Raw genomic sequence first — 27,125 nt, forward strand, 5'->3', positions numbered from 1 at the left:
ATAATTCACTAGCCCCACATAATCAAATGCATTTTGGACTAAGCCAACCTAAAGAAAAGATTTCTAACTTTTTGGGGAAGCTTTAGGGTTCCAACAAATTCAAAATATGAAGTGCTCTCCCCCAAACTAACTATTCAGGACACATTTCTCCTGTGTAAAAAGCTTTACATCCAGCTTCCTGTTAAAGAGCATATCAATTACAAATGATAACTGTCTTACACACAGGAGCTATCATAACAAGAACCAATGGCTGGAAGCTGGAGCTGAACAAATTCAGACTAGAAATAAGGCAAAAACTTAAGTGAATCTGGATCCGCTGAGCTAATCTTCTAGTTCCTTCTTATCATTTCAAGACTCAGGTGACTATGGATTAGAATTCATAATTGTGAAATCCTCTCTCTTCAAGTTGGTCAATAAATTTAAATTGAAGTTTTTGTTACACAGTGATTAAGGTTCCAATAGACTTTAACGTTTTCCTTTAGAGCAGGGATCGGCAACCTTTGGCACACAGTCCGCCAGGGTGCTGGGCCAGTTTGTTTACCTGCTGCGTCTGCAGGTTTGGCCGATCGCAGCTCCCACTGGCCACGGTTCGCAGCTCCAGGCCCATGGAGGAGGCAGGAAGCAGTGGCCAGCACATCCCTCGGCCCGTGCTGGCTCCTGCAGCCCCCAGTGGCCTGGAGCAGTGAGTGGGAGACGCAATCAGCCGAACCTGCAGACACAGCAGGAAAACAAACCGGCCCGGCCCGCCAGGGTGCTTACCCTGGTGAGTCGCATACCAAAGGTTGCCGATCCCTGCTTTACAGTATCTCAAAGCAGTTTAAAACCATGATTAATTAAACCGCCTAACATTCATGCCTGTGAGATAGATAGTTATGAAGGGACTTCTAAGGAAGCACATGAGTGGCAGAGCTGGGAACAGAACTACAACAAACTTGAGAATTATTAGTTTTTCCTTCCTAAGAAATTATCCATGTTTGTGGTGAAGTATGATTCTGGGAAGCAACAGCAGAGTATGACTAAGCTTCCAGGTAAGATGGGGACCTAGACCACTGTACAGAGCCTGGGCAGAGTCATCATGTGGAAAAACTGAGATCCATGAGGTTGAGGCTAGAATCCTTCAGCTCCGCACCAATTGAATATCACACCCTCTTTGAGGCTCATAGTGTTTTTAAAACCAAAAGAATAAGTATACTTGCCTCATGTGGAAGATTGGTACCGAGCCATTTCTTTCCTGTCCATGACCTCAGCACACGATGCACCCCACCTCCCCTCTCCTGGTTCCTAGCCTGAGAAGATGTCAGAAACCAGCAATAGTGGAGTAGAAGTTGAGTCCATTAGTCCTTTTACAGTGGCTATTCAAACTCCTTTGAAAATAGCCAGTTCCTATACACTGTACAACTGGGAATTAGCAAGCCTCTAAAGGATTTACGTTAGGTTGACTATTTAATTTTTATGAATTATTTAAACACTGTTTTATTGTGTGGAGGAGGTTGTTTCGCAATTTTCAGAGGGGAACCCCATTAAATATAGGAGATTTTGTCCATTCCAATTTGACTTGGCGGGGGGTGAGGTGGGGGGTCAGCTTGATGTCATGATTGGATACTTATTATGCTTTATTTCATTGCAGATATTTTAAAATATGCCCTCTGAAGAGTACAGGGCTCATGTGTGAGGTTTAACAAATACAGAGATAGTTCCACTCATCATTCCCACTCCCAACCTTTTATTTTAGAAATGGAAGGTGGTGGTGGAGGGAGATCATTCTCCCTACAAACAACTAATTTCCCTTCTTAAATGTACTCCCACAAAACCACCTCCTTTGCACCCTCTATAGCAAATGCATGAGGAAAGAGAGGGAGAGGTACCTTTGCTCTAAATCAGTAAATTTTTAGTGGGAGGAAGAAAATTCTTGAATTAAAGGCCATATCCAGAATACACTGCACATCAGCTCATTCATCGCTACCACTAGCTAATATGCCCGCAGCAGCTGGGACAGATGACAGAAAGAAAGGCAGTTTCTCGGATGGCCAGGATACAAGTGGATCAAGCCTTTGTATACCAGTCAGAACCTTGTGGGAGAGGGTGCACGGGGAGATAGCAGCTGCAGTACAAAGCAGATTGTGAGCCAGTGCTAGAACAGCACAATTTGCAGGCATTAGATTTGCATCCATTCTTTTTACTTCCCTAGGGAAAGAAAGACTTCATTCTTCATAATGCAAACCTGCCTTTGAGAGCATAGAAATGAAAGTACTTGAAATCTTCTGGATGAAGTAGAACAAGTTCAAGCATTCCAAGTGAATGCAGTAAGACAGACACACAAATGACTTCTGGCCCTTTTACTAACTTCGTACCACTGTTCAGTAAAACCAACCAAACAAATAATAATAAAAAAGGAAATGAAAGTTATTTGAATGTATTGTGACAATGCATCCATTTCAGATTCACTTTTGATTTCTTCAGTTAATTGTCTAAATTGAATGGACAATGCAACTTTTTTTTAAGCAAGGCTTATATTTGCGGGAATCTTTAATCAATTGTCCAGAATGAGAGGCTACCTGACTAGAACTGTCGGAATAAACTTTGTCACTTCGCCGTTGGAATAGTTATTTAGGAGTTAAATTTTCCTTTATTCTGTACTTGCTCTTCAAGTGATAATTCATGCATGGAGATGCACCGTCAACACTAAATACAGCTATGCTGGAGAGCTTAGTTAACATGTTCACAGTATTAGACTGCTTACCAAAGTACACATGTGTAGCATACTATTTCCACACACATACATACAAAATGATATTGTACATGGATCTTTAAGCTGTCAACCTTAACAGAAAACTTCCCCTACTTTGCTTGATCTAGCAGTATAAAATTCATAACGTTAGAAGCCTTTGTTTGTTTTGCATTGTATTGTTTGCTTTAAATTTTTGTTTTTGTTTTAACCTGAAGTTGTTAACATTGAATGGAACATCACTCTTTCTTCAGCATTAGAAAATAATTTAAAATGCAAAACAGCGTGTCAACATTCTGCCACCTTTACTGAAGTTGCATAGTAGTTTATCCCTGAGTAATTCCATTAAAGTCAGTGGGACTATTCAAGGAGCAAGCTACTCCTCATTGTGAGCTTAGGGGGCAGAATCTGATCAAGTACAAAATAAAGGCAGATCATCTGTGAGCTAAATCCATATGTTTGTCAAATACTCATTACACTTTTCAGTCTAACGGTATCTTGATACATTACCAAATGAGCTTGATCTCTCTTGTATACTGATTGCTATTCTAAGACACTTATTTGGAGCCTGTTTGCTTGTTAACATAAGACACTTATTTGGTGCAGCCTGATTCTGCCACCTTTACGCTCGTTCCATTGTATTTCCATTGTTTATATGTAGTCCCATTGATTTGAAATTGGACTACTCAGAGAGTTAGATTTTCACAGATCCCACTCTGGCATACATTGAGTAAAGCCCCCTTTCTCCCCTCCACATTGTGACTTCAGCCATGTAGGGCAAATGCTACTTGTCTGATGTTCACTTGGGGAGTGCAGATGTGGACAAAAGGGGGCAGCCAGGGCTGGCATTAGACTTGCTGGGGCCCAGGGCGGAAACTAAGGAGTGGGCCCCCACCCTGCTGAAGCCGAAGCTTTTTAGTCTTTTTGCCCTTTTTTACTCCTCCTGGCAGGGGCGGCTCTACAAATTTGGCCGCCCGAAGCAATCATGCCCGGGAGGCGCCCCCGAGCCGCGGGAGCAGCGGACCTGCTGCGGGCATGGGAGAGGGAGAGTGTCTCCGCGCTCAGCTGGCTGGAGCTCGCTCCTCTGCGGGAGCGGTTGTGGGCGGCGCCGGGCTGCTGCCGCGCAGTCATGCCTGCGGGAGGTTCAGGCCGAGGTTCGCGCAGCCAGCGCGTCCGCAGTCCCGCCTGCGGTCGGGTCCCGCCCCGGGCCGGCCGCCCCCCGCAGGCATGACAGCACAGCAGGTCCACCGCCCCCAGCCCCCCCCCCCCTGGGCCCCCCCAGGCGGGTGCCGCCCCCCCCTGGGCTGGCCTTGCCCGCCTCCTGGTGCTGTGGATGGTTCTATTGATTTTTGGTTTTTGTGCATTGGGCTGACCTTCCCCTGAATAAAGAGAGCTAATATGTGAGCAGTTTATGTGCCCCAGCAGGCCACATAACTTGTGAGCTGGATAGGACCCACACTGAGGGAGGCATTTGGCAAATTAAGTTTAAATAGACTGTGGCTAAAGCTCCACGGCGGGTACTGTTAAACAGAAGCTTTAATTTCAAAGACTGAAAGGTGGAGCTGAATGGTTAAGTCGTTAAATATGTTCTGGATCTCAGTGTTACTTGTGAAAATTACTGTCCCATACAGTAGAGAAAAACATATAGGTTTCATGAAAGGCCACTGGAACAGAATTATATATTGCAGCAATGCAGTGTTGTTCTTCCATATAAGTGAGAGCTAATGTCTTAATGCAATGAGACTTTATATAGACAACTTCTGTGATTACTTTAAGAGACACATTTAAATTGTGGTTTTCTACACAGGAAGAGCTGGCAGGCAAAGCACTGTTCCATTCCAAATAGGTTATTAACAGGTTTGCACTCAGTGTTGAAAAAAATCTGATTTTTTTTTTTAAAAGAGGAACCTGTCAGTGTGACAGCCTTTTCTACATTTAAACTTATTATCCCACATCCTGACTCATGAGAACTTGTGTTATCAAGAGGAAAAAACAGCCCTGAATCTAGTTTCCATGAGGATACGCAGTGAGCGTGCCAACTCTATACAGTACAGGTTCAAACACAGTTCAGCATTGATTAGTAGGTTAGGTAGCTTTCAGTGCTTTTCAATTGTTAAAGTTCAGCATAGAGGGCTCCCACAGCAGTATTTTAAGACAGTCTTTTTTAAAAAATACAGCAAGTGGATAATCCTAGAATATTTCACTAAACTAACACCCAGACTGACACACTTTAGATGGGCCAGAAGGAACCATTGTGATCATCTAGTCTGACCTCCTGCCCATCGCAGGCCACAGAACCTCACCCACTCACTCCTGTAGTAGGCCCACAGTCTTTGGCTGAGTTACTGACGTCCTCAAATCATGATTTAAAGACTTCAAATTAAACCAGCAAGTGACCCGTGCACCATGCTACAGAGGCAGGCAAAAAAATTCCAAGGTCTCTATCAATCTGACCTGGGGGAAAATTCTTTCCTAATCCCAAATATGGCGATCTGTTAGATTCTGAGCATGTCAGCAAGATCAAGTAGCCAGACACCGGGGAAAGAATTCACTGTAGAAACTCAGAGCCCTTCCCATCTAGTGTCCCATCTCTGGTCATTGGAGATATTTGCTAATACTATTACCTTCATAAATTTATCAATCTCAATCTTAAAACCAATTAGGTTTTTTGCCCCTACTATTCCCCTTGGAAGGCTGTTCCAGAACTTCAATCCTCTAATGGTTAGAAACCTTCATCTAATTTCAAGCCTAAACTGGTTGACGGTCAGTTTATAGCCATTTGTTCTTGTACCAACATTGGTCCTTAAATCCTCTCCTTCCCTAATGTTTATCCCTCTAATTAATTTATAGAGAGCAACTGTATCTCCCCATAGCCTTCATTTTGATAGACTAAATATGCCCTTACATCATTTCTCATAAGGCAGGTTTCTCCATTCCTCTGATCATCCTAGTAGCCCTTCTCTGCACCTCTTCCAGTTTGAATTCATCTTTCTTAAATGTGTGAGACCAGAATGCACACAGTATTCTGAATGGAGTCTCACTAATGCCTTGTAGAATGGTAATAACACTTCACTATCTCTCCTGGAAATAACTTGCCTAATGCATCCTAGAATTGCATTAGCCTTTTTCATGGCTGTATCACAGTGGCGGCTCATAGCTATCTTGTGATCGACAATACATCCAGGTCTTTCTCCTCCTCTGTTGTCTCCAACTGATACATCCCCAGATTATAGCAAAAATTCTTGTTAGTTCCCAAATTCACTAATAAATTTTAACCCTTTTCTATTACTCCAGTTTTCAAGCTCATCCACATCTTCTTGTATGATGTTCTGGTCCTCCTCTGCATTGGCAATACCTCCCAACTTTGTGTCATCCACAAATTTTATAAGCACACTCTCACTTTTTGTGCCAAGGTCACTAATGAGAACATTAAATTAGATTGGTCCCAAGACTGATCCCTGAGGAACTCCACTAGTAACCCCCCTCCAATCTGACAGTTCACCTTTCAGTATGACCCACTGCAGTCTCCCCTTTAACCAGTTCCTTACTCATCTTCTGATTCTCGTACTAATCCCCATCTTCTCCAATTTAACCAACAACTTTTCATGTGGAGCTGTACCAAATGCTTTTCTGAAATCCACATAGATTAGCTCTACTGCATTTCCTTTGTCTAGAAAATCAGTTATCTTCTTCAAGAAAGAGATCAATTTGGTCTGACATGATCTATCTTTTGGAAAACCATGTTGTATTTTATTCCAATTACCATTTACTTCTACATCCTTAACCACTCTCTTTTTCAAAATTTGTTCTAAGACCTGCATACAACAGAGGTCAAACTAACAGGCTTGTAGTTTCCTGATTTCTTCCCCCGCCCTTCTTAAATACTGGTACCTTTGTTGCAATTCTCCAGTCATAGGATACAAACTCCAAGTTTTTAGATTAATTAAAAATCCTTACTATTGGGCTTGCAATTTAATGTGCTGTTTCCTTTAATATTCTTGAATGGAGATTATCCAGGCCCCCCATTGTATTTTTGTTCCATTGAGCTGTTTGAGTTTGGCTGCCTTTCTACTTCCAGATCCTTGTTCCCATTAGCCATCCTGCCACTGCCCTCCAAGCTTCTCATTACCCTTATTAAAAGATAAAACGTCTGTTTGGTTGTTGGAGCATGCCTAGATTATCTTCAATCTCTACTTCATCCTCAGACTTTACCTGCCCCACTTCTTCTTTACTTTTCTATTTATTTATATGGCTAAAGAACCTTTTACTATTGGTTTTAATTTCCTTTGCAAGGTCCAACTCTGCTTGGAAGTTCTCACTTTTCCCCTACAGTTTCTGACCTCCAAGAGGTAGCTTTCCTTGCTGATCCATCCCATCTTCCATTCCTTATCAGGGTTCTGCTTTCTCTCAATAACCTGTTTGATATGCTTGTTTATCTAGTTTAGAAACTAAAATTTCACTTACTACTCAGGTATAGCAGTCTTATTTCCCAAAAGAAAATTTTGAAATTTGAAAACCAAAAGATGTTGGGGTAGAGAGGAATAACAATAGCAAATATTAGCAGAAATAAAAAAAAATATGGAATTCAGTTTTTAGAATGATACCTAAAAAATACACAAAATGGACTATTGTATATATAATAAATTGTTCTCCTTGATCTTTTAAGACATGTCTCCACTGAAGTCAATGGGAGTTTTATCACTGAATCTAATGGGGCCAGGATTTCACCTATGGTACTTTACGTAATGTTTCTGTTTAATTGGCATAAGCTTCACTGAAAAGGCTCAGCATTTAAATACTCATTACCTACTTCTACTTTACAGAGGTTTTAGATGTCAGAGTTTCTGAATATATTGAAAACCTGCTGAAATATTTAAGTGGATATCTAATTACTAGTACAAATGCCTACAGAGTACCCTAACCATGACTCAACCCTGACACAAATGAAATTACATAGACAAAACTGTCTTGTAGACTGTAACACAATTCTGCTTTGGGCAGTAATGAGTAGCAAAGTCAAACAGAAAAAAAATATGAGGTTTAAACTGTATTAATAAAACTAAGACTGGAAAGCCAGAAAGAATTAGTTTATTCTCTTAGCTCTACTGAATATTATCCAGATTGGGAGAAGAAACAATAGTATTTTTTCCCGTAGTACTATCTTGGTAATTCCAATGTTAAAATAAATCACAAATTCTTGGTTTATAAAAAAAGGGCTAAATTCTGTGCTGATTTATACCCCAAGTAACCCAGCTGAAATCAATGTGGCTGAATACAGCATGCAAGTCAGTAGAGAATTTAGCTCTAAGATTTATTGAAAAAGTTAAATATGAGGTTCTCTCAGGATGAGTATTTGGTTTGTGTTTTAGAAAGGTAACACTCCTCATTAAGTATTATATTGTAATATATTCTCTATTAATGCCAAAATACTTATGGATGAAATCCTGGTCCCATTGAAGTCTCTGGCAACACGCCCATTTACTTCAGTGGGGTCAGGATTTGACCCTATGAATTTTTCACATATATTTTTCTTATAAAAACCCTCCCTAACAACATTTGCTTCACTATGGCTGTGTAGGAACCCTTTACTAGAGGGGCCTTTGAACTTTTTTGGGAGTGTTCCAAGGGAAAAGCCTGTACTGAAATCTAGCCTTCGAGACTACAATTCCCATGATGCCTTGGGGAAAGGGGGAGAGACTTCCTCGTGCAGGGAGAGCAGGCTGTGGACTCCATTTTTGGGAAAAGGACTGAGATTGCTGCTGTGGAGCTCTGCCCGTACCAGGAGCTGCTGCTAGGAAGCCAGGATCTGCTGCTAGGAAGCCAGAAGCTGCTGCTGCTGCTGCGAACCTGCAGGGGCTTTGATTGAACAGGGAGCCTCAGAGGCTGTTGGTGGCTTCACTGGAGCCAGGGTGGAGACTGTTGCTGTGCCTAGAGCTGACTGAAGTGGGCCCGCAATGAGGGAACTGAGAGTAACCCCCCACTCTGGTTTGGGAAAGTACTTGCAAGGGAAGGGGCACAGCAGAGAGTCTGAGTCTGAGGAGAGACAGAGTGATCTTTCCATCCACCCAGGACCCAGAGCAGCTGACATTTGGTGGGGCCAGCTCCAATTTCAGAGGGGTTGTGCAGCTTGTTGCCTTGGCTGGACTGATACACGGGACCCAACAGAGTGCTGTCTCCAGCTTCAAATCTTGAAGTGCGCCCACGCAAGCGTCTAGGACTCTGAAATCCAGAGGAGTGTTCACTGCAGGGTGGGGTGAATGGTAGCAGTGTACCATTACTATATACTATATTTGTTAATTGGTTTTATTCAGCTGCCCTGTGGATTTAAATTAGTAGTGACATTTAATCTTAGTCTGTTATACCCTGTCTCTTAAATTGTTAAGTAAAGGAATGTTAGCTCTAATGTAAGTATATTGGATGTATATTATTTATAATTGGTATTTGAGTTAGACCCATGCCACACATTATTATTACTATTTGAAGGGGTTTATTCCTGGAGGTTCCCAAGGCACACTATGGAGAGTGTACAGGGGCCAGCCAGGTGGAGGCACTGCCAATTTTAACTTCCTTTAGGAATAAAGGGACTGCAGCAGAGGGTTGGATAGAGGATTCCCTCTTATCCATCATCATCTCTGAGATATTCAGAATCTCCTTTAATGTCGACAACATCAGAATCCCAGCTACACAGGTGAGTGTTGCCTGCTCCCGAGTAACCCAGGAAAGAGAGGAGGGTTACAGGTGTAAAAGTTGAGTGCTCACAACCGAATGTATTCCTAGTAATATGAAGGCTCATATAGTGGTGGGTAGGACAGTGAAGATATCCAACCTGTAAACTGAAATTTGGCAAGCTCTGTTCACTTATTGAAATAATTGGGGCTCTGCAACAAATGTGACTGGTAGCGGATACTAATTTCCCCACCTTGCTCCATGCTCACTCCCATATAATTCCATAAAAGTAGTAATAAAAGAGAATATATTGTTATATGTTCAAAGTAAGTAGTCAGCTGTTCGTTAACAGTTTAGAAATTATTCAAGGGTTATATAACTATGCTGTTCAATCAACTGCAGACGCCATAGAGCAAATGACACGCTCAGAATTAGGCAAGGCTTTGAATGAGGATGATATAATTACTATAAACTCTAAATTAGTGAGGAACAAATTCCTCTTAAGTATGATGCCTCATGCAGTGGTATTTACCAAGACACAACCTATAATATTCATCTAATAAAATGTGTTTCTGCTCTTACCTGGAAATTCAGTTTACTGTTTTGTAAATTTGTGTAAGTAATACTGAAATGTTACAGGCTTTAGAAATTTGAGGTTTCTTTCTTTTCTGCCCAATGGATTGCAAAAGCGCTATTGCCTATGGCAATATTATGACATAACAGTTTCAGAAGCTGCAAATTTTTATCTTTTATGCCTCAAGAATATAGTATTTTATTAGAAAGCCGTTTTTCTAAATTCCTTTGGTATTAACCTGTAAAAAGATAATTGCCAGGTAATGCAATATGTTTTAAAATTTAATTATTTTAAATAGAGACACACTGTCAAGGTATTTTACTTAATGTATTGAATCTACTCCCTCCATTCATAATCCATTGGAAATCTGTAATGGCCAGGTTGTAGTTTAACTCTATCAAAAGCTACATTAAAAGAACGTTATGATTATAAAGGGAAGTACTCAAAAGCCTTCAATTACGGGACTACAGAGTATTTCCCCTATAAAGTTCTTGACTAATTTCATGACCAGAATGTACCTAGGGAATGAGGCTGCTGTTCAGTATTTATGCTTAACCTCATTGTTCTGTTTGTGAACTCGTGCCTCATTCATGGTCCAACTTGCACACTGAATGAAGTGGATGTCTAACAAATTAGATTATGAGACTATGTGACCAAAGACTACCAGAACACACACACAAAAGGGGAGAGAATTAACTTTGTCCAGCAATATTCATGCTTTATATTCCACTTTAATGCTTCTCTCTGCAATCTTTAACTTTAATGAAAAGTTATTTTTGTATGGAATTGCATAGGTTTTATTTGTTTTCCTTTTTAAAGAAAATAAAGACAAAAAGGGATTCCTTCGCGTGTAACTGTATGCTAAACAGCAGTAGAATCCTCACTTGTTGGCCTTAGTGGCCTTGCACATGCACATATAGGCACTGTATGAAGGAAGGCTGTGCTTCAGATGAGCTTTTCCTTCTTCTACTTGCACAGTCCTACATATTCAAACTGAAATTTCAGTTCACTTTCTTACACACACGTCAATCCAATGGAATACCAAGAAACTGGAAATCTCTATTCAACTTACATATGCATGTAGTTCACTACCAGTGTTGTGCTGGAAGGGTGTCAATTGAATAGGAAAAACAGTACACATGAACAAATATGGTTGTAAAAATCATAATTCAATCCAAGCAAAACCAATTTTCACCCAACCACCAAAAGATATGTCTGCAAGTTAGGGACCATCATCCTTGCCAAATTTCTCCTGCTCAGATGCAGGAGCTATTTCTTAAAAAGTGATAAGAAAGGTTGGTATATTTTCTTCCATTTGCTTCTTCTTAAAAAATGGATGAACTATGTTTGCTCAAACTCTTTCCCTGTATAAAATAAATAAATAAATAAAAAATCTTGTTTTTGCTGAGAACAAATATGCTAAGCTTCAGCCAAAAAGGCATATACTGGACAAAGTTAGAAGCATCTGAAAATGACCCTTTGAGAACTCTTGTGCAACCTTAACTCCACCCACATTACATGAACAGCCTACAGTTAGAAGAAAATCATGCTTAATTTTGGTACATAAATTATAGCAATACCAGGACCTCACTAACCTATTTTGAAAAAGTGGAGCTAAGTTTCCATTGTATTTATCCTGGCAATTGCCAAGTTTACTTTTAGTGAATCAATGGACTAGAATTTTGTGGGAATGAGATTCCTGAGCTTTGTAATTTTTTTTTAAAGTACAGTTATAGTTAGAACAATGCTTTTGTACAAAAAGGACCTCCTTATTCAGATTTGCTTCTTGTGTGTATTCTTGTTCTCACCTACCTATTTTTCTGATTTAAACAAGTTATTATTATTTTTTCACTCCTGTTCATGCTATGTAGTCAATGGCATTAGCTGGATTCTGATCTGCCTCACGCACAGTGAAACTGAATAGTTGACCTTCAGTATTGTAGGTGATGATGCACAAGACAATATTCAGCTTGACTTTGAGATAGCAGGATACATTGGCAGTTTTAAAAAAAAAAAAAAAGTAAGCTTGTGTACTGAGCAAATTTGAGCTGGAAGTACATGAGACACAAACATAGAACCTCCACAATGCCATATTTTCACTGCCACATTACACAGTATGATCACACTTCAGTTGCTCAAGATGTTACCTAATAAGCTTGTACTATGGTGAGGCTGTTTATTATCTAAAAGGATTAATGAGTCAGAAATAACCTCTCTGCCATATTGTTGTCATTCAACTTTTCATTTTATTTATGCTCCCACACACGTACCAACACATACAAATTGGAATAAGGGACCTTTCTGCATGTATGTGCTGCTATCCATATCAATCATTTAGGGACAAGAAAATACTAAGCTATTTTGACATAGCAGACTCCTCAGACTCTGACCAGATATTGTTGGTTTATACTAGACAATGTCCATATCTTGGCCTTACAGTAATATTTAAAAAAAACAAAAACAAAAGAAAACCCAACAAAACAAAAAAAAGACCCCACAAGTGTGGATCGGTGTGTTTATATTTTAGTGGAGATCAGAAATTTGGATATGATGCTGGCATTACTGACTTGAATATCAGAACCTTGCTCAGTGGATTTCCAGTGAGCACATAGATTTGTATATTTTTCTTCAGACCAGAGCCATGTGTTTAGGCTACATGGATCCCCAGTTTCTATACTTGCTCCCATCAAAACAGAGCACCAGTACATGGATATCTGATAATATGGATGAAAACAAAAAGCAGCCCTTTCCACCCATAGTTTAAGGAGCAAGATTAATTAAAAGGATTACAAAAAAGCCAGAGCTAACATCATCTCCATTTCCAACAATTAAATCAATAGCCCCCTTCACAGCAGGTTTCACAGATGAACCAACCCAGGAAAAGCCATGCATACTTACAAATTATAAAGCATATCAGCCATGTTGCTGCGGTAATACAAGGCATTTCTATAGGCGCTTTCAGCTTCAGAAATCTTGCTCTGGCTCTTGAGAACATTTCCAAGGTTACCCCATGCTGCCAAGAGGAGAAAGCAGTATTCAGAAACAGTTACAATCGAATTATACATGCCATAGTATTTGAACATCAGGAAGTTCCATTGGGAGAGAAAACCCACAGAGAATCTTTGTGTGTGTGTGTGCGCGTGCATGTGTGTTAGAATTTTTTTCCGTTACTCTATCGTTTCATCTTACTGGGAGACAAGTTCAATAGCAATGATCTTCATGAATTCGGTATAGTTGTCACATTTGAAGAAAGATGGTGTTTAAAAATAAATTGTATCACAAATCTTTACTAAAAGGGCTTGCTCTACTGGAGGGCAAGGGATATTTTATATGAAATCATCCTAAAATAATAACCCTCCCAGTTTATGTGTATGGCCAGGGGGCCTTCATGGTTGAAGCTTGTTGTATACCTGTCTACTCTAAACACAGATCTCCCTAGAATATGAAAGCTGATAAATGACACAGCAATTGAAGTGAAGGTTAGGCAACTAACAAGATCAGAGGCATGCAACACAGATTCTAACATGCTACACAGATTGGTTAAAAGTATTTTCTAGTTGAAAGGAACATGTGGTTCTTTGCCTCACAAAATTTTACACTATATAATGGGCTTTTATAGCCCATCGTAAAATATTTTGAAGTAAAATGTATTTGAAGCTCTGCAGACAGTCATTTGGAAGTGTGGCTCACCGCACCCCCACAACAATATTTTACTTAGCACCTCTGATACCTAAGCAGTACAACTAATTCTGGTACTGTAGGCATCTTTCATAGACAATATTGCAATACAGTTTTCACATAGCACAAATAAAGAAACTAGTAATTATTGCAGATACTTTTTTTTTAAATAAAGTACATTGATGTCAAGCTGTTGAGGTCTGCTGCAAAAGTACCCAGCCAAAGATGAAAACAGCAGCAAGCACAGCATTTTCCTCTCAGCAGAATAAACTTAGCAGCAGTATGCATAACATCACTGCTGTGAACCACTAAAGGAAGAAAATCTAAAGGCATCCATGAAAACAAAACCACAATTGCTGTCTCCCCAATTGCACATATAGCTTTTCATACAGGTGCCAAAACAAAAATGGATATTTCTCTGAGAAGGGAGACTCTCTCCTTCATGTGTTATTTCGTTTTTGCTTAGCATTTCATTTAAAGAGCATTAACACAACAAATCTTATTTATCTCCTAAGTAACTAGAACTACTAAAGCTGCAAAAGCACCATCATTCTCTAACAAAACATATGTGCTAAAATATTCCCCCTACTCTCCCTTAAGTTTTGGTTTTTACTCTATGTATATATTTCAGACACCTCACCGTACAATTTCATTCCCTACAGGACATGTCTTTTTACACTTGATAAACATTTTAGAAGTACAAGACATCTGTGGCTCTGACTGGTTTATCGCTTTACTATATACCAAACATTACAGACGTCAGCAGAATACAGAGAACAAGACTTGTTAATATACTGTCTCTTGATGCTTGGCTCTGCATTGCAGAAGTTGTAGGTCCTACATAAATAGTATCTAGATTTTACTCCCCTAATTCTCCCATAGCAGAATAATAGACTAATTTACCATGAGCTTATGAGGCAAACAACATCCTGCCAAACAGAATGATCTTCTGCCAAACCATCCCAACAACTGTCCCTATACAGAGGGCAATAATCCAGCTAATAAATTTACGCATGGTCCACTGTTATAGCTTCTTTGTATAAGGGCTTTAAAATTGGCAAATACTGAAACCAATATCAACTTTGCTTAAGGGGAAATAGGAGCCCAATATTGCACAGGCATTAAACAGTCCCTTTGATTGTGCCCCATTGTACTACATGAATAGTAGCAGAGAGCAATTTATTGCTTTTAAGCAAGCCAATATGCATATTAAAGCATACAGAGTTAGAATCCCCAGGTTTTTAACATAGGTCAAAATCTGGGTCTCTGCTTGACAATTGTTTTATATTTATACTTAGCACATTTTGTCTTTTGCATTATTTGTCGTTGAAGAACTATCATTAAATGCTAACTATCATCAAGTTAACATAATGTGATGGAATGGGGCAATGATGGGACCAAGGAAAAGTGAATCTCACAAGCAACACAAATGGGGATTGGAGTCCCAGTTTTTATTTTACTTTTGCAATGGAATATTGAATACGGTATTGTTTCCTGTCAATGTTTACTGCATTTTACATACAGAACTAGTTGAACATGATCTGGTTTGAGCATTGGCCTGCTTAACCCAGGGTTGTGAGTTCAATCCTTGAGGGGTCCATTTAAGGAACTGGGGTATTTGTCCTGCTTTGAGCAGGGGGTTGGACTAGATGATCTCCTGAGGTCCCTTCCAACCCTGATATTCTATGATCTGGTGGCTCAGTATGTACATTTAAGTAACAGAGATGATGCCTTAGGACATGAGTCCTTATCCTGGAGGTCAAACTCTCAGAGGGTTGTGAACAGGTATCAGTCAGGACCTACTATTCCTATGTTAGCAAATGGTCAGAGAAGGAGGTTTAGGGCTTGTCTACACTACCGCACAGGATCGATCTAAGATACACAACTTCAGCTATGTGAATAGCGTAGCTAAAGTTAACGTACTTAGATCTACTTACCATAGTGTCTTCACTCGGTAAATCGACAGCTGACGCTCTCCTGTTGACTCCGCTTGCGCTCCTCATTCTGGTGGAGTACTGGAGTCGATGGGAGAGTGCTCAGCAGTTGATTTATTGCATCTATACTAGATGTGATAAATCGACCCCCACTGGATTGATCGCTGCCCGCTGATACAGCGGGTAGTGTAGACAAGCCCTTAGACTAGATGGAAGAGAGGCCATGATATGGAGAAGAGTGACAACAATTCCCCTAGAATGTAACAGAGGTATAGCAAAACATAACATTCAGGTGATTAGTACACCCACGCTAGCAACTGTTAGGGTATTTACATTCTAAACCACATTTTTATTCACTCAACTTTTAATGCTTTGTGTCCGCACATTTTTTTTTTTGCAAAGTTGTAAGAAAATCAGTTAAACTATTTGAGTATGCAAGGTTGAGAAACAAAAGTTAATTAATTGTACACATACATGTGACTATACACACATTTCTGTGTGTCTCTGAACATCTTTTTGGCATTCAACTTCAAACTTTGCACATGGCTAGAATTCAAAGAGGAAGAGTCCTCATATTAAATGTGAAGGCAATTGGATTAATGACTCTGAAGTTTTAAATTGGTAAATGAACTTTATTCTAGTAACTTTTATAATGCAAAATAATAAAGGAAAATTAGCATTGCACAGTAAAACACTCAAAATTCAGGAGGCGCTGAAGTGCGTATATGTTATGATTCACTCTTTAATTACAAGATGGCATTTTCCCATAGGAGCCTTTCCTTGTTCAGTGCAGGGACTGAATGGTGTGCAGAGAATGGGGAAACTGTTTAAATATTTACTTTTTTATCCTAATTCTTCAATGTATGGTCCCCTTCTCCATTCACTGTGGACCAACCCCTCACTGGAGCCCTACACTGAAACAGGTAGCATCTTGTAGAAAAAATAGCATATTAAGATGCTATTATGCATACACATAAAAGAGGCAGTTACAGTCATGTATTATACACATCTTCACACAGAGTATTCAAAGTTCTGCCTCCCTGCATACAGATATCCTCAGATTATGTTCAATACACATTGACAGAGCCAAAAGAAGTTTGAGAAATAATATTTTGAACAAGAATTTCCATTCAACTTACATCTGTATGCATTCTGAGCCAATAAACCATTGCCAGGTTGTATAAAAAGCATTTAGAAAAACAGTGCCCCCAAAGGGAATGAAATTTTAAAAAATGCATACAATTTGGCCAAATCAAAATAGATTTTAAATAGACCACAAAATGACATATGTGTAACCTAGCAACAATGTTCATAACAAACTTGCATAGTGTTGACCCCAAATAGCTCATGTGCTACAACTGTGCCTTAAAAAAACACCAAAAGGATTTTTCAGTTCTCTTCATACATTAAAATGGAGGTATGATTTTGGTCAAATTTTCTCTTTTCTTTTTTAAAATTGCTCTCAGACTGAAAAACAAACATGGGAAATTTCAGTTTGAAGATGAAAATATTTACCAAGTTAAGAACTAATCCTGAAAATTTAGGAACGTGCTTAACTTTGTGTATGAGTAAGCAGTCCCTTCAAACTCAAGGATCCAGGGCTAACTATTCTGGGAAAGGCCTATTCATGTCAATTACTCTGGTTTTCTCTGGAAAGAACATATGATGGCAAAATTTGTTTTAGCTGTAACTAATGAGCCAGAATTCAAGAAGCATATTTCACAAAATAAATCACAGAATTGGATTTTCATTTTCATTTCTTTCTTGCTTGCATAATTCAAATGCAAGTTAAATATCTTCCTGTCAACAACCCTTTTTCCTTCTTCTGTATTGCCAGTTACATTTGCATTATTACTCCAGCAAAATGAGAATAACCAAGGAACAAAATTAAAATTTCAGAGAAAAGCAATCTACAAAATAATAAATTTAGACCAGCTGATTCAGATTCAGTTGTCTTATTAAAAAAGATTTTTAGAAAATATTCATGACAAAGGAGCTAACCGACAGTCAGAAATGAGGATTCGCAAGTAAATCTGCATTAGAACAGCTGAGATAAAGAGAAGGTTGAGAAGTTGTTACTGAACTCTTTTTAGAATGTATAGCTTCTTGGCACAAATTAGAATCTGTCATCAAACTACTTCTACGAAATGGAGGAAGGGAAAAAAACAAAACTTAGGATGTGACAATGAAGCAGACTGGTATACTGTTTGTGGTAATACAGCTGAGAAAATACTGCTTTTCAGAATGCATTAAACCACAGGCCATATTCTACATTTTGATAATCAGAAGGGATTAAAAAATATTTTTACATCGATAATACATAGCACTGAAAAACCTAACATTAAAAGTAATCAACTATATGCATATGCACATCCATAATTTACTAATATTTTATTCTGTGTTATTCTGACCTTATGGATACAGGAGTCATTCATAAAATATGTTTCAGTGCAGAAATTGATGAAGATGACAAAAATGTGACCTAGATTACTGCTTGGATGACACTGATAAACTGCCCCAAAAGTAACCAAACTAATTAAAGAACAGTCGTAGAAGTTTGTAATAGATCATCCTCTCAGCAGTCCATCAAACTAAGAACTCTGCTTCATGGGGAAAAAATTAAATTGGCAGAAGTACACTTCTAAACAGATGTTCCAGTTTTGTGCCTTTCTGACTTGCTTTTAATTTGTGAAATTAATAGTTACTGTTTGGGGTTAGATTCTCTCCTGTTCCTATTCTCTATACCACCAGCTCTCCTTACCAGTCTTCAAGAAATGGAGTGAATACAATGCCATTGTGGACTTTGACTTTGCATTTTCATAACAAATTTCAGAGATGACAGCATATTGCACTTTGTAGGCCAAATAAAAGTCCGTAATTTTTGGTGATGACAGCACAACTGCTAATTTTTGAAATTTAGCCAATAGCTTCCTGTCCTCAAAACTGCTTCTAGATAGGAAAGTGTGAGCAAAAAAAAAAGGAGGTTCTGGGGAGACATTCAGACAACACTTCAATCTCCCTGGACACTAGATTACAGACCTAAAAGTTGCAATATTACAATAAAAACACTTCAAAAACAGACTCCAACGAGAGACTGCTGAATTGGAATTAATTTGCAAAATGGAAACCATTAAATTAGGCTTAAATAAAGGGACTTGAATCTGCCTTTCACATCCCAGATGACTGCCCTGACCACTATATTGGGCTATATTGAGTCAGTTTCTCTCTCTCTCTTCCCCCCCCTCCTCCGGACCAATGAATATTTAATTATTTATGCCAAGTGTAACAGCTCCAACAGGAGAGATAGAGAGAGACCCACCTCAGAACAGCCACTGGGGTAGGGAGTATTCTTTCGCTGAAGTTTTATCAACCTTGGCAAATTTCCAGTTTCAATTTTGATGAGTCTGCATTTTCCAAAGAGTTTTGTTGAAAAATTCCCAACCCTTGTGATGTATAATCCCACTTGAATTATTTAAAAAAAAAAAAAATTCAAGAAGCTGTTATCTCTGTTGCTAGTGGTTACATGGCGTGAGCTATTGTTGCAAATTTAATGGAATGTTTTTTGTTTTATCCTTTTCCTGTACAGATACCTGTTTCAGGTTTTTACAATGCTGTCAAAATTGATTTTACATTTGCTTTTCTTTCCAAAATTGAACTGTAAACTAGCCCTTGGTAGATTTGAGATATATACATTTTGGAAATTAAATTACTCTGCACAACGTGCACTAATAAATTATCTAAGGTTGGCCAAGGTGTACTTTCTCTACCGGAGCAGATTTTTACATTTTAGGAGTTCCAAAGTTTGCGGTTTTACTGTCTTCTGAACCTGTTATGTAAGAGAATAAAACCAAAAAAGGTGCCTTTGCAACATGATACAAAATCTATCATTTTACATCTTAAAGGATGCAACTAAACCAAAAAAATCTGTGCTAATGTTGATTCAGTAGGTGGAACTCTTCCAAGTCAAATCTGAACTGATGCAGAAAAACGGTATTGAAGAAGAACGCTGTAGCTGCAGGTATTATCTTTTAGATATATTTTTTCTTATGTCTTAGGCACTTGAGAATTTTAGAAACCTCATGGCAGGTTTTGTAAGAAAGCATGGCACCTTTTAATCCTGGTGCATGGAAACTGAACTAAATTCCGCCTGTAGTTTCAATTGGATATGCTATCCTTCCTGTCCTAAAGTATTGCTCCTGTGAACTATTAAACAGCCTGTCTAGCTCCAGAGGTGACAGCATTTCAGTGGTAGACAGAATTATTGCTTGGTATAGTTTACATATTGTTATGTTGATTAAATGCTTTCGGATGAATTGGGAAATGGGAGGTTCTCTTGGGTTCAAATCTCACCCTGGCTGGTAGTGACTAAGAGTTGGGACCATCCACTGGATTAGTCAGTGGCTTTTCTGAAATGAGTTGTGTCTATCTAGTTCTTAGTAGAATGGGGTCAACAGTTTAAAAAAATAGATAGTTAGATAGTACCCAGCTGGTTGTTTCAACAGAGAGACATTGGTGATCAGTATAGTGCATGACTGCAGACTGACCAATCCAGGTCAGTGTTGGGGAAGCTCACACTGGCCCTGCCCATTTTATGTCTGTTCTAAAAGTACAGTTTATAGGGCTATCAACCCTGCATCTTAGGTGAGTACTAAATTCACTTAGAAAATTTTAAAGTATAAAATACAAAAAGACTAAACAAAAAAAATCTCCTTTGCTATTAACTTTTATGTGCACTGAATTCCTAGAGCATGACAGTCTAAAATTCAAGTGTATGTCAATTTTTTTACCATCTGTTCTTAACATCTTTTCACACTGCACTATAAATTATAATTGTACAGTAGTAATAAATAAGATATAAATTATAAATGTACATGCTAGCACTTTACAGCCTGTGGCAGTATCACCACAATAAAAACAACTAGGAGTCCCTGTGGCACCTTAGAGACTAGCAAATTTATTTGGGCATAAGCTTTCGTGGGCTAAAACCCACTTCATCAGATGCATGGAGTGAAAAATACCGTAAGCAGAATATATATTCTAGCACATGAAATGATGGGAGTTGCCTTACCAAGTGGGGGATCAGTGCTAACGAGCCAATTCAATTAAGGTGGAAGTGGCCACGAAAGCTTATGCCCAAATAAATTTGTTCGTCTCTAAGGTGCCACAAGGACTCCTCATTGTTTTTGCTGATACAGACTAACACGGCTACTGCTCTGAACCCTGTCACAATGAAAAACGTGACAAGTAAGGTACAGTGGTACAATTCTCACCTCCCTGAAGCAAACAGCAGCAAATGCAAGAAGTTTTGGTTTTATTATATTTTTCCATTCATCCTCAGTATTTTTCTAGACTGAATATTGCATGATATTTAAAACGAACCATTGACAGATTGACAGAGCCAGAAGAGTACCCAGAAGCCACCTACTACAGGACAGGCCTAAAAAAGAAAATAACAGAACACCACTAGCCATCACCTACAGCCCCCAACTAAAACCTCTCCAGCGCATCATCAAAGATTTACAACCTATCCTTAGAGATGATCCCTCACTCTCACAGATCTTGGGAGACAAGCCAGTCCTCGCTTATAGACAGCCTCCCAACCTGAAGCAAATACTCACCAGCAACCGCACACCATACAACATAAACACTAACCCAGGAACCTATCCTTGCAACAAAGCCCGATGCCAGCTCTGTCCACATATCCATTCAAGTGACACCATCATAGGACCTAATCACATCAGACACGCCATCAGGGGCTCATACACCTGCACATCTACCAACGTGATATATGCCATCATGTGCCAGCAATGCCCCTCTGCCATGTACATTGGCCAAACCGGACAGTCTCTACGCAAAAGAATAAATGGACACAAAACTGACATCAGGAATCATAACATTCAAAATCCAGTGGGAGAACACTTCAACCTCTCTAACCACTCAGTGACAGACTTGAAGGTGGCAATTTTGCAACAAAAAAACTTCAAAAACAGACTCCAAAGAGAAACTGCTGAACTTGAATTAATATGCAAACTAGACACTATTAACTGTGGGTTAAACAAAGACTGGGAATGGTTGGGTCATTACACCAATTGAATCTATTTCCCTATGTTAAGTTCTCCTCACACCTTCTATGGGCCATCTTAATTATCACTTCAAAAAGTTTTTTTCCTCCTGCTAACGATAGCTCATCTCAATTGATTAGACTCTGCCTGTTGGTATGCATACTTCCACCTTTTCATGTTCTCTGTATGTATAAATATCCCCTGTCTGTGTGTTCCATTCTATGCATCCGAAGAAGTGAGCTGTAGCTCACGAAAGCTCATGCTTAAATAAATTTGTTAGTCTTTAAGGTGCCACAAGTACTCCTGGTTTTTTTGCAAAATGTCCACTTTACTATTTCTCTGAAATTGTCTATTAAAAGGTTGGAAAAATGTACTTCACCTTAGATAGTCCATTAGAATACCATTAGAAATTTATTTTGAAGGTTATAATGAAAATTAATAGAATAAAGCTGACAGTACAGTAGGCATCAATAAAAGCACACAGTTACTCTAGTCTGTAGCAAGTGCAGAAAGCTTCACTTTTTTCTCATTTGTACATTTCAATTATTCCACAATAGATTGAACATCCGCTCTTGTAATGTGAGTGCCGTCTAACATAAGTAGGGCCCTTCCTTTTCAGTTTTTATTTTATTTAATTTTTCCTGGGAATTTATCAGTGTTTATTGCTACAACAACAAAAACAGGTGAAAAAAATCAGTGAAAAAAGTTATTAATAATTTTTGTGGGTAAATATCAGGGTTTATTTTGGAGAATGAAAGGACTGTGGGGAAAATATTTGATAAATTAATGTTTTGATAAATGAAATTCAATGTGGTTTGCTGCAGAACTAAAACAGAACTCAAAACACAGTGACACTTATGAGTTTAAGAAAACAATATATCTAATCCCCAAATAAAACTTTTCATTTGAATAAACAGTTTACTGTTGTAGACTCAGAACTATTGGCCAATAAATATTTACATTTAATAATTGGTCCACACCTTTGCAGCACATACATTCAGCATCACCTTTTTCTCCTGTTTTTTTTTTTTTGACTTCTAATACTTGTGTTCTGAAACATGTTCTGATACAGATTTTTGTTTTCTTCCCATTTTAGTGTGTCAGATCTTTAGACTGTTATCTACCAACAGTGTGAAATGTGTATGTGGTGGGTGTGACAATCATCAGTACATTTCAGAGCTTGTGTGCGTCACTGTTTTGTTTACTGTGGGTATCTTCTAGACTAATCCATAGCCTTACTTCAAGAGGCATCTTTGCATATACACACAGACTAATGTATTCTTGTAATATCTATCTATTTATCTCATGCAATGTGTTGTATTTTCCTAATAAAACAAGTTATTGTTTAAATATCTGAATGATACAAAAGTAGGGTGAAAAATCAGAAAAAAAATAATATTAGTTTGTATAAAACCCAGGATTTTTTCACTTAAAATGAAAATGAAGGGGCTTACGGATAAGGCACTAGTCTGGTATTCACAGTTTTGCTACTGATCTGTTATGTGACCTTGAAAAAGTCACTTGAACTGTCTGTACCTCTTGTTTCTCTTCACATCCTTTGTTTTTGCTATTTTGATTGTTAGCTTTTTTGGTTAGGGGTTGGTTCTCACTACATCTTTGTAGAATGCCCAGCAGAATGGGGCTTCTAGATACTACTGAAATACACATAGTGAAATATGTACTCTTTATACACCCAAATATATATAAATTATGATTCTGACCTATGATGGGCTGGAGATGAACACTCTTTTTGAAATAGAGGAGAGAAGGTTAAAGCAATATTAGTGACAGGCACAGATAGTACTGTAACATGAGGTCCAAAAAAGCTAGTCTAGTTATAGCTTAGTCCTTTATTTCAGCTAGATGAATCATATTAGTGCCTGCATCTCTGCTGTTATCTGTTTAGATACCTATGTAGCCCTAATCGCTGTTGGATGGGGCTGGGGTAGTATACATTATGAAAAGCTGTAGTAAAAGCTCACAAGTCTCTGGGGAATTTTCCCTCTATTGTAGCTTGTTAAAAGTCCAAGCACAAACAACTACATTAGAGGCACATCTACACTGCACACTGCTTTTGGGAGGGTGTATGCTACATGCCCCCAAAGCCTGGGTATAAATAGCAATGTAACAGTGTAGCACTGCTTAGGTGTCAAGTATCAGAGGGGTAGCCGTGTTAGTCTGGTTCTGTAGAAGCAGAAAATAATCCTGTGGCACCTTATAGACTAACAGAACAGGTCTGACTACCAAAAGGAGGCCGCCAGACAACTCTCAAATACCAAATTTTACAGGCTACTTCCCTCAGATCCCGCTGAGGAATACACTAAGAAACTGCACCATCTACTCAGGACACTCCCTACACTAACACCAGAACAAATCAACATACCCTTAGAGCCCCAACCAGGGTTATTCTATCTACTACCCAAGATCCACAAACCCGGAAATCCTGGACGCCCCATCATCTCTGGCATTGGAACTCTCACTGAAGGACTGTCTGGATATGTGGACTCTCTACTCAGACCCTATGTTACCAGCACTCCCAGCTATCTCCATGACACCACTGATTTCCTGAGGAAACTACAATGCATTGGTGACCTTCCAGAAAACACCATCCTAGCCACCATGGATGTAGAGGCTCTCTACACAAACATCCCACACACTGATGGAATACAAGCTGTCAGGAACAGTATCCCTGATGATGCCACAGCACAACTGGTTGCTGAGCTCTGTGCCTTTATCCTCACACACAACTATTTCAAATTTAATGACAATATATATCTCCAGATCAGTGGCACCGCTATGGGCACCCGCATGGCCCCACAATATGCCAATATTTTTATGGCCGACCTGGAACAACGCTTCCTCAGCTCCCGTCCACTCACGCCCCTTCTCTACCTACGCTACATTGATGACATCTTCATCATCTGGACCCATGGGAAGGAGACTCTGGAAAAATTTCACCATGATTTCAACAGCTTCCACCCCTCCATCAACCTCAGCCTGGACCTATCTACACGGGAGGTCCACTTCCTAGACACCACGGTGCAAATAAGTGGTGGTCACATTAACACCACCCTATACCGAAAACCTGCTGACCGCTATGCCTACCTTCATGCCTCCAGCTTCCATCCCGGGCACACCACAAGATCCATTGTCTACAGCCAAGCACTGAGGTACAACCGTATCTGCTCTAACCCCGCAGACAGAGACCAACACCTAGAAAATCTCCACCAAGCATTCTCAAGACTACAGTACCCACACGAGGAAATAAGGAAACAGATCAACAGAGCCAGACGTGTACCCAGAAGCCTCCTACTGCAAGACAAACCCAAGAAAGAAACCAACAGGACTCCACTGGCCATCACATACAGTCCCCAGCTCAAACCCCTCCAACGCATCATCAGGGATCTACAGCCCATCCTGGACAATGATCCCACACTTTCACAGGCCTTGGGTGGCAGGCCAGTCCTCGCCCACAGACAACCTGCCAACCTGAAGCATATTCTCACCAACAACTGCACACCGCACCATAGTAACTCTAGCTCAGGAACCAACCCATGCAACAAACCTCGATGCCAACTCTGCCCACATATCTACACCAGCAACACCATCACAGGACCTAACCAGATCAGCCACACCATCACCGGTTCATTCACCTGCACGTCCACCAATGTAATATATGCCATCATATGCCAGCAATGCCCTTCTGCTATGTACATCGGCCAAACTGGACAGTCTCTAAGGAAAAGGATAAATGGACACAAATCAGACATTAGGAATGGCAATATACAAAAACCTGTAGGAGAACACTTCAACCTCCCTGGCCACACAATAGCAGATTTTAAGGTGGCCATCTTACAGCAAAGAAACTTTAGGACCAGACTCCAAAGAGAAACTGCTGAGCTCCAGTTCATCTGCAAATTTAACACCATCAGTTTAGGACTAAACAAAGACTGTGAATGGCTTGCCAATTACAGAACCAGTTTCTCCTCCCTTGGTTTTCACACCTCAGCAGCTGGAACAGGGCCCCATCCTCCCTGATTGATCTAACCTCGTTATCTCTAGCTTGCTTCTTGCTTGCTTATATATACACACCTGCCCCTGGAAATTTCCACTGCTTGCATCCGAAGAAGTGGGTATTCACCCACGAAAGCTCATGCTGCAAAACGTCTGTTAGTCTATAAGGTGCCACAGGATTCTTTTCTGCCACTGCTTAGGTGGGCAGAGTAAAAACATGCCTGAACCGTATGGGTATATACTCAGGTATGTACTCTGCATGGCTCTCTACTCCCTCAAGCAGTGCCTCCTTGTCTACACTGCTATTTTTAAGTGTGTAGTGTCCTGGGTGAAGGCAGCGGGGAAAGGCTCCAGCAGTTTCCTGCTGCCAGAGCCTTTCCTCACTGCAGGGAAAAATTCCTGCATCAGGGAACTGCCAGAGCCTTTCCCCATCACAGGGAGCACAGCCAAAGCCTTTCACTGCAGTGTGTAGCTAAACACCGTAGTGTCAACACAGCCACCTTTTCACTGCAGCCTGTAGCTACCGATAGTCTACATGCTACCACAGGTGGTGTGCTGTGTAGATATAGCCTAGGTCAGCGTGTCTTTAGACTGAGGCTCCCACCCTGTACGAAGAAACACCGGGGATGGTGATTATCCTCAAGGTCCATGGAGTTCAATGTGGTGTCACATGGGTACTGGGACCCAAGGAGGAGTTCTCTTTGCAGAAAGGAGAGAACATTGCACTAGTTACACGGTTCACATTTAGAAGGTTATATTCAGAGCCATACAGGGTAAGATTTTTTTGTTCTTCTTTTAATTGAAAAGTTAGATTCTTCAGTTGATGGCCCTTTCCTTTCAAGGATACCTTACTACTTGATAAAGGAGAATGGATTTTTCAAGCCCTGATTTTAAGCACTCACAGTTTATTAGAACCAATTATTTAGTTCCAGAGAGAAAACCGCTTTTATGAATAGAAAGGTCAAAGAAGGTTCTCAGCAGAAATGTATAAAGTCTTGAACTGAGTCAATGTGGAAAAGAGTAATTATTGTTCCACATTTTAAATAATTTTACATCACCCTTACCAATGATACCTCATAAAGGTGTTCTGAAGACTAATTAGATAATGTTTGTAAAGCACTTTGAATATGAAAATGGGTTTAATATTTTTCACATAATCTACTTCACAAATGTAACACAGAACATTTTCGTTTGTCTTGGATATTTCTGTTTACCACAGAATTCCAAATGCAAATAACATTTGTCAAAATGTATTGTAAAAGTATCCATAACATCAATTATCGGTACTATAATTGTTCTAAAAAAATATTTGTTAGTTTATACATTCAGATCAACTCCTCAGCACACGTTGGTTACTTGCCAACAAAAACATTCTGTTTCTTACTTCTTAATGTGATAAATGAATAGTTTCTGTACACTCATAACTTTTTCATGTATTTTATATACTGATTTTTCATATAAGCCAACATCCA

The 27,125-nt window shown here is 39.5% G+C and overlaps 1 protein-coding gene across 6 annotated transcripts in view; it reads right to left on the reverse strand.

Annotated features, from left to right (window-relative positions):
* The window catches only part of TMTC2 (transmembrane O-mannosyltransferase targeting cadherins 2), a 379,315-nt gene that overhangs the window by 121,347 nt on the left and 230,843 nt on the right, over positions 1-27,125 (reverse strand). For all 6 annotated transcript variants that reach the window (XM_039519666.1, XM_039519664.1, XM_039519661.1 and 3 more), the window contains one exon: positions 12,864-12,978. In XM_039519666.1, coding sequence (XP_039375600.1) covers positions 12,864-12,978 — 115 coding nt within the window. The remainder of the gene's footprint in view (positions 1-12,863; positions 12,979-27,125) is intronic.

The sequence above is a fragment of the Mauremys reevesii genome, linkage group 1 (genome assembly GCF_016161935.1).
Source record: "Mauremys reevesii isolate NIE-2019 linkage group 1, ASM1616193v1, whole genome shotgun sequence".
Lineage (NCBI taxonomy): Eukaryota > Metazoa > Chordata > Testudines > Geoemydidae > Mauremys > Mauremys reevesii.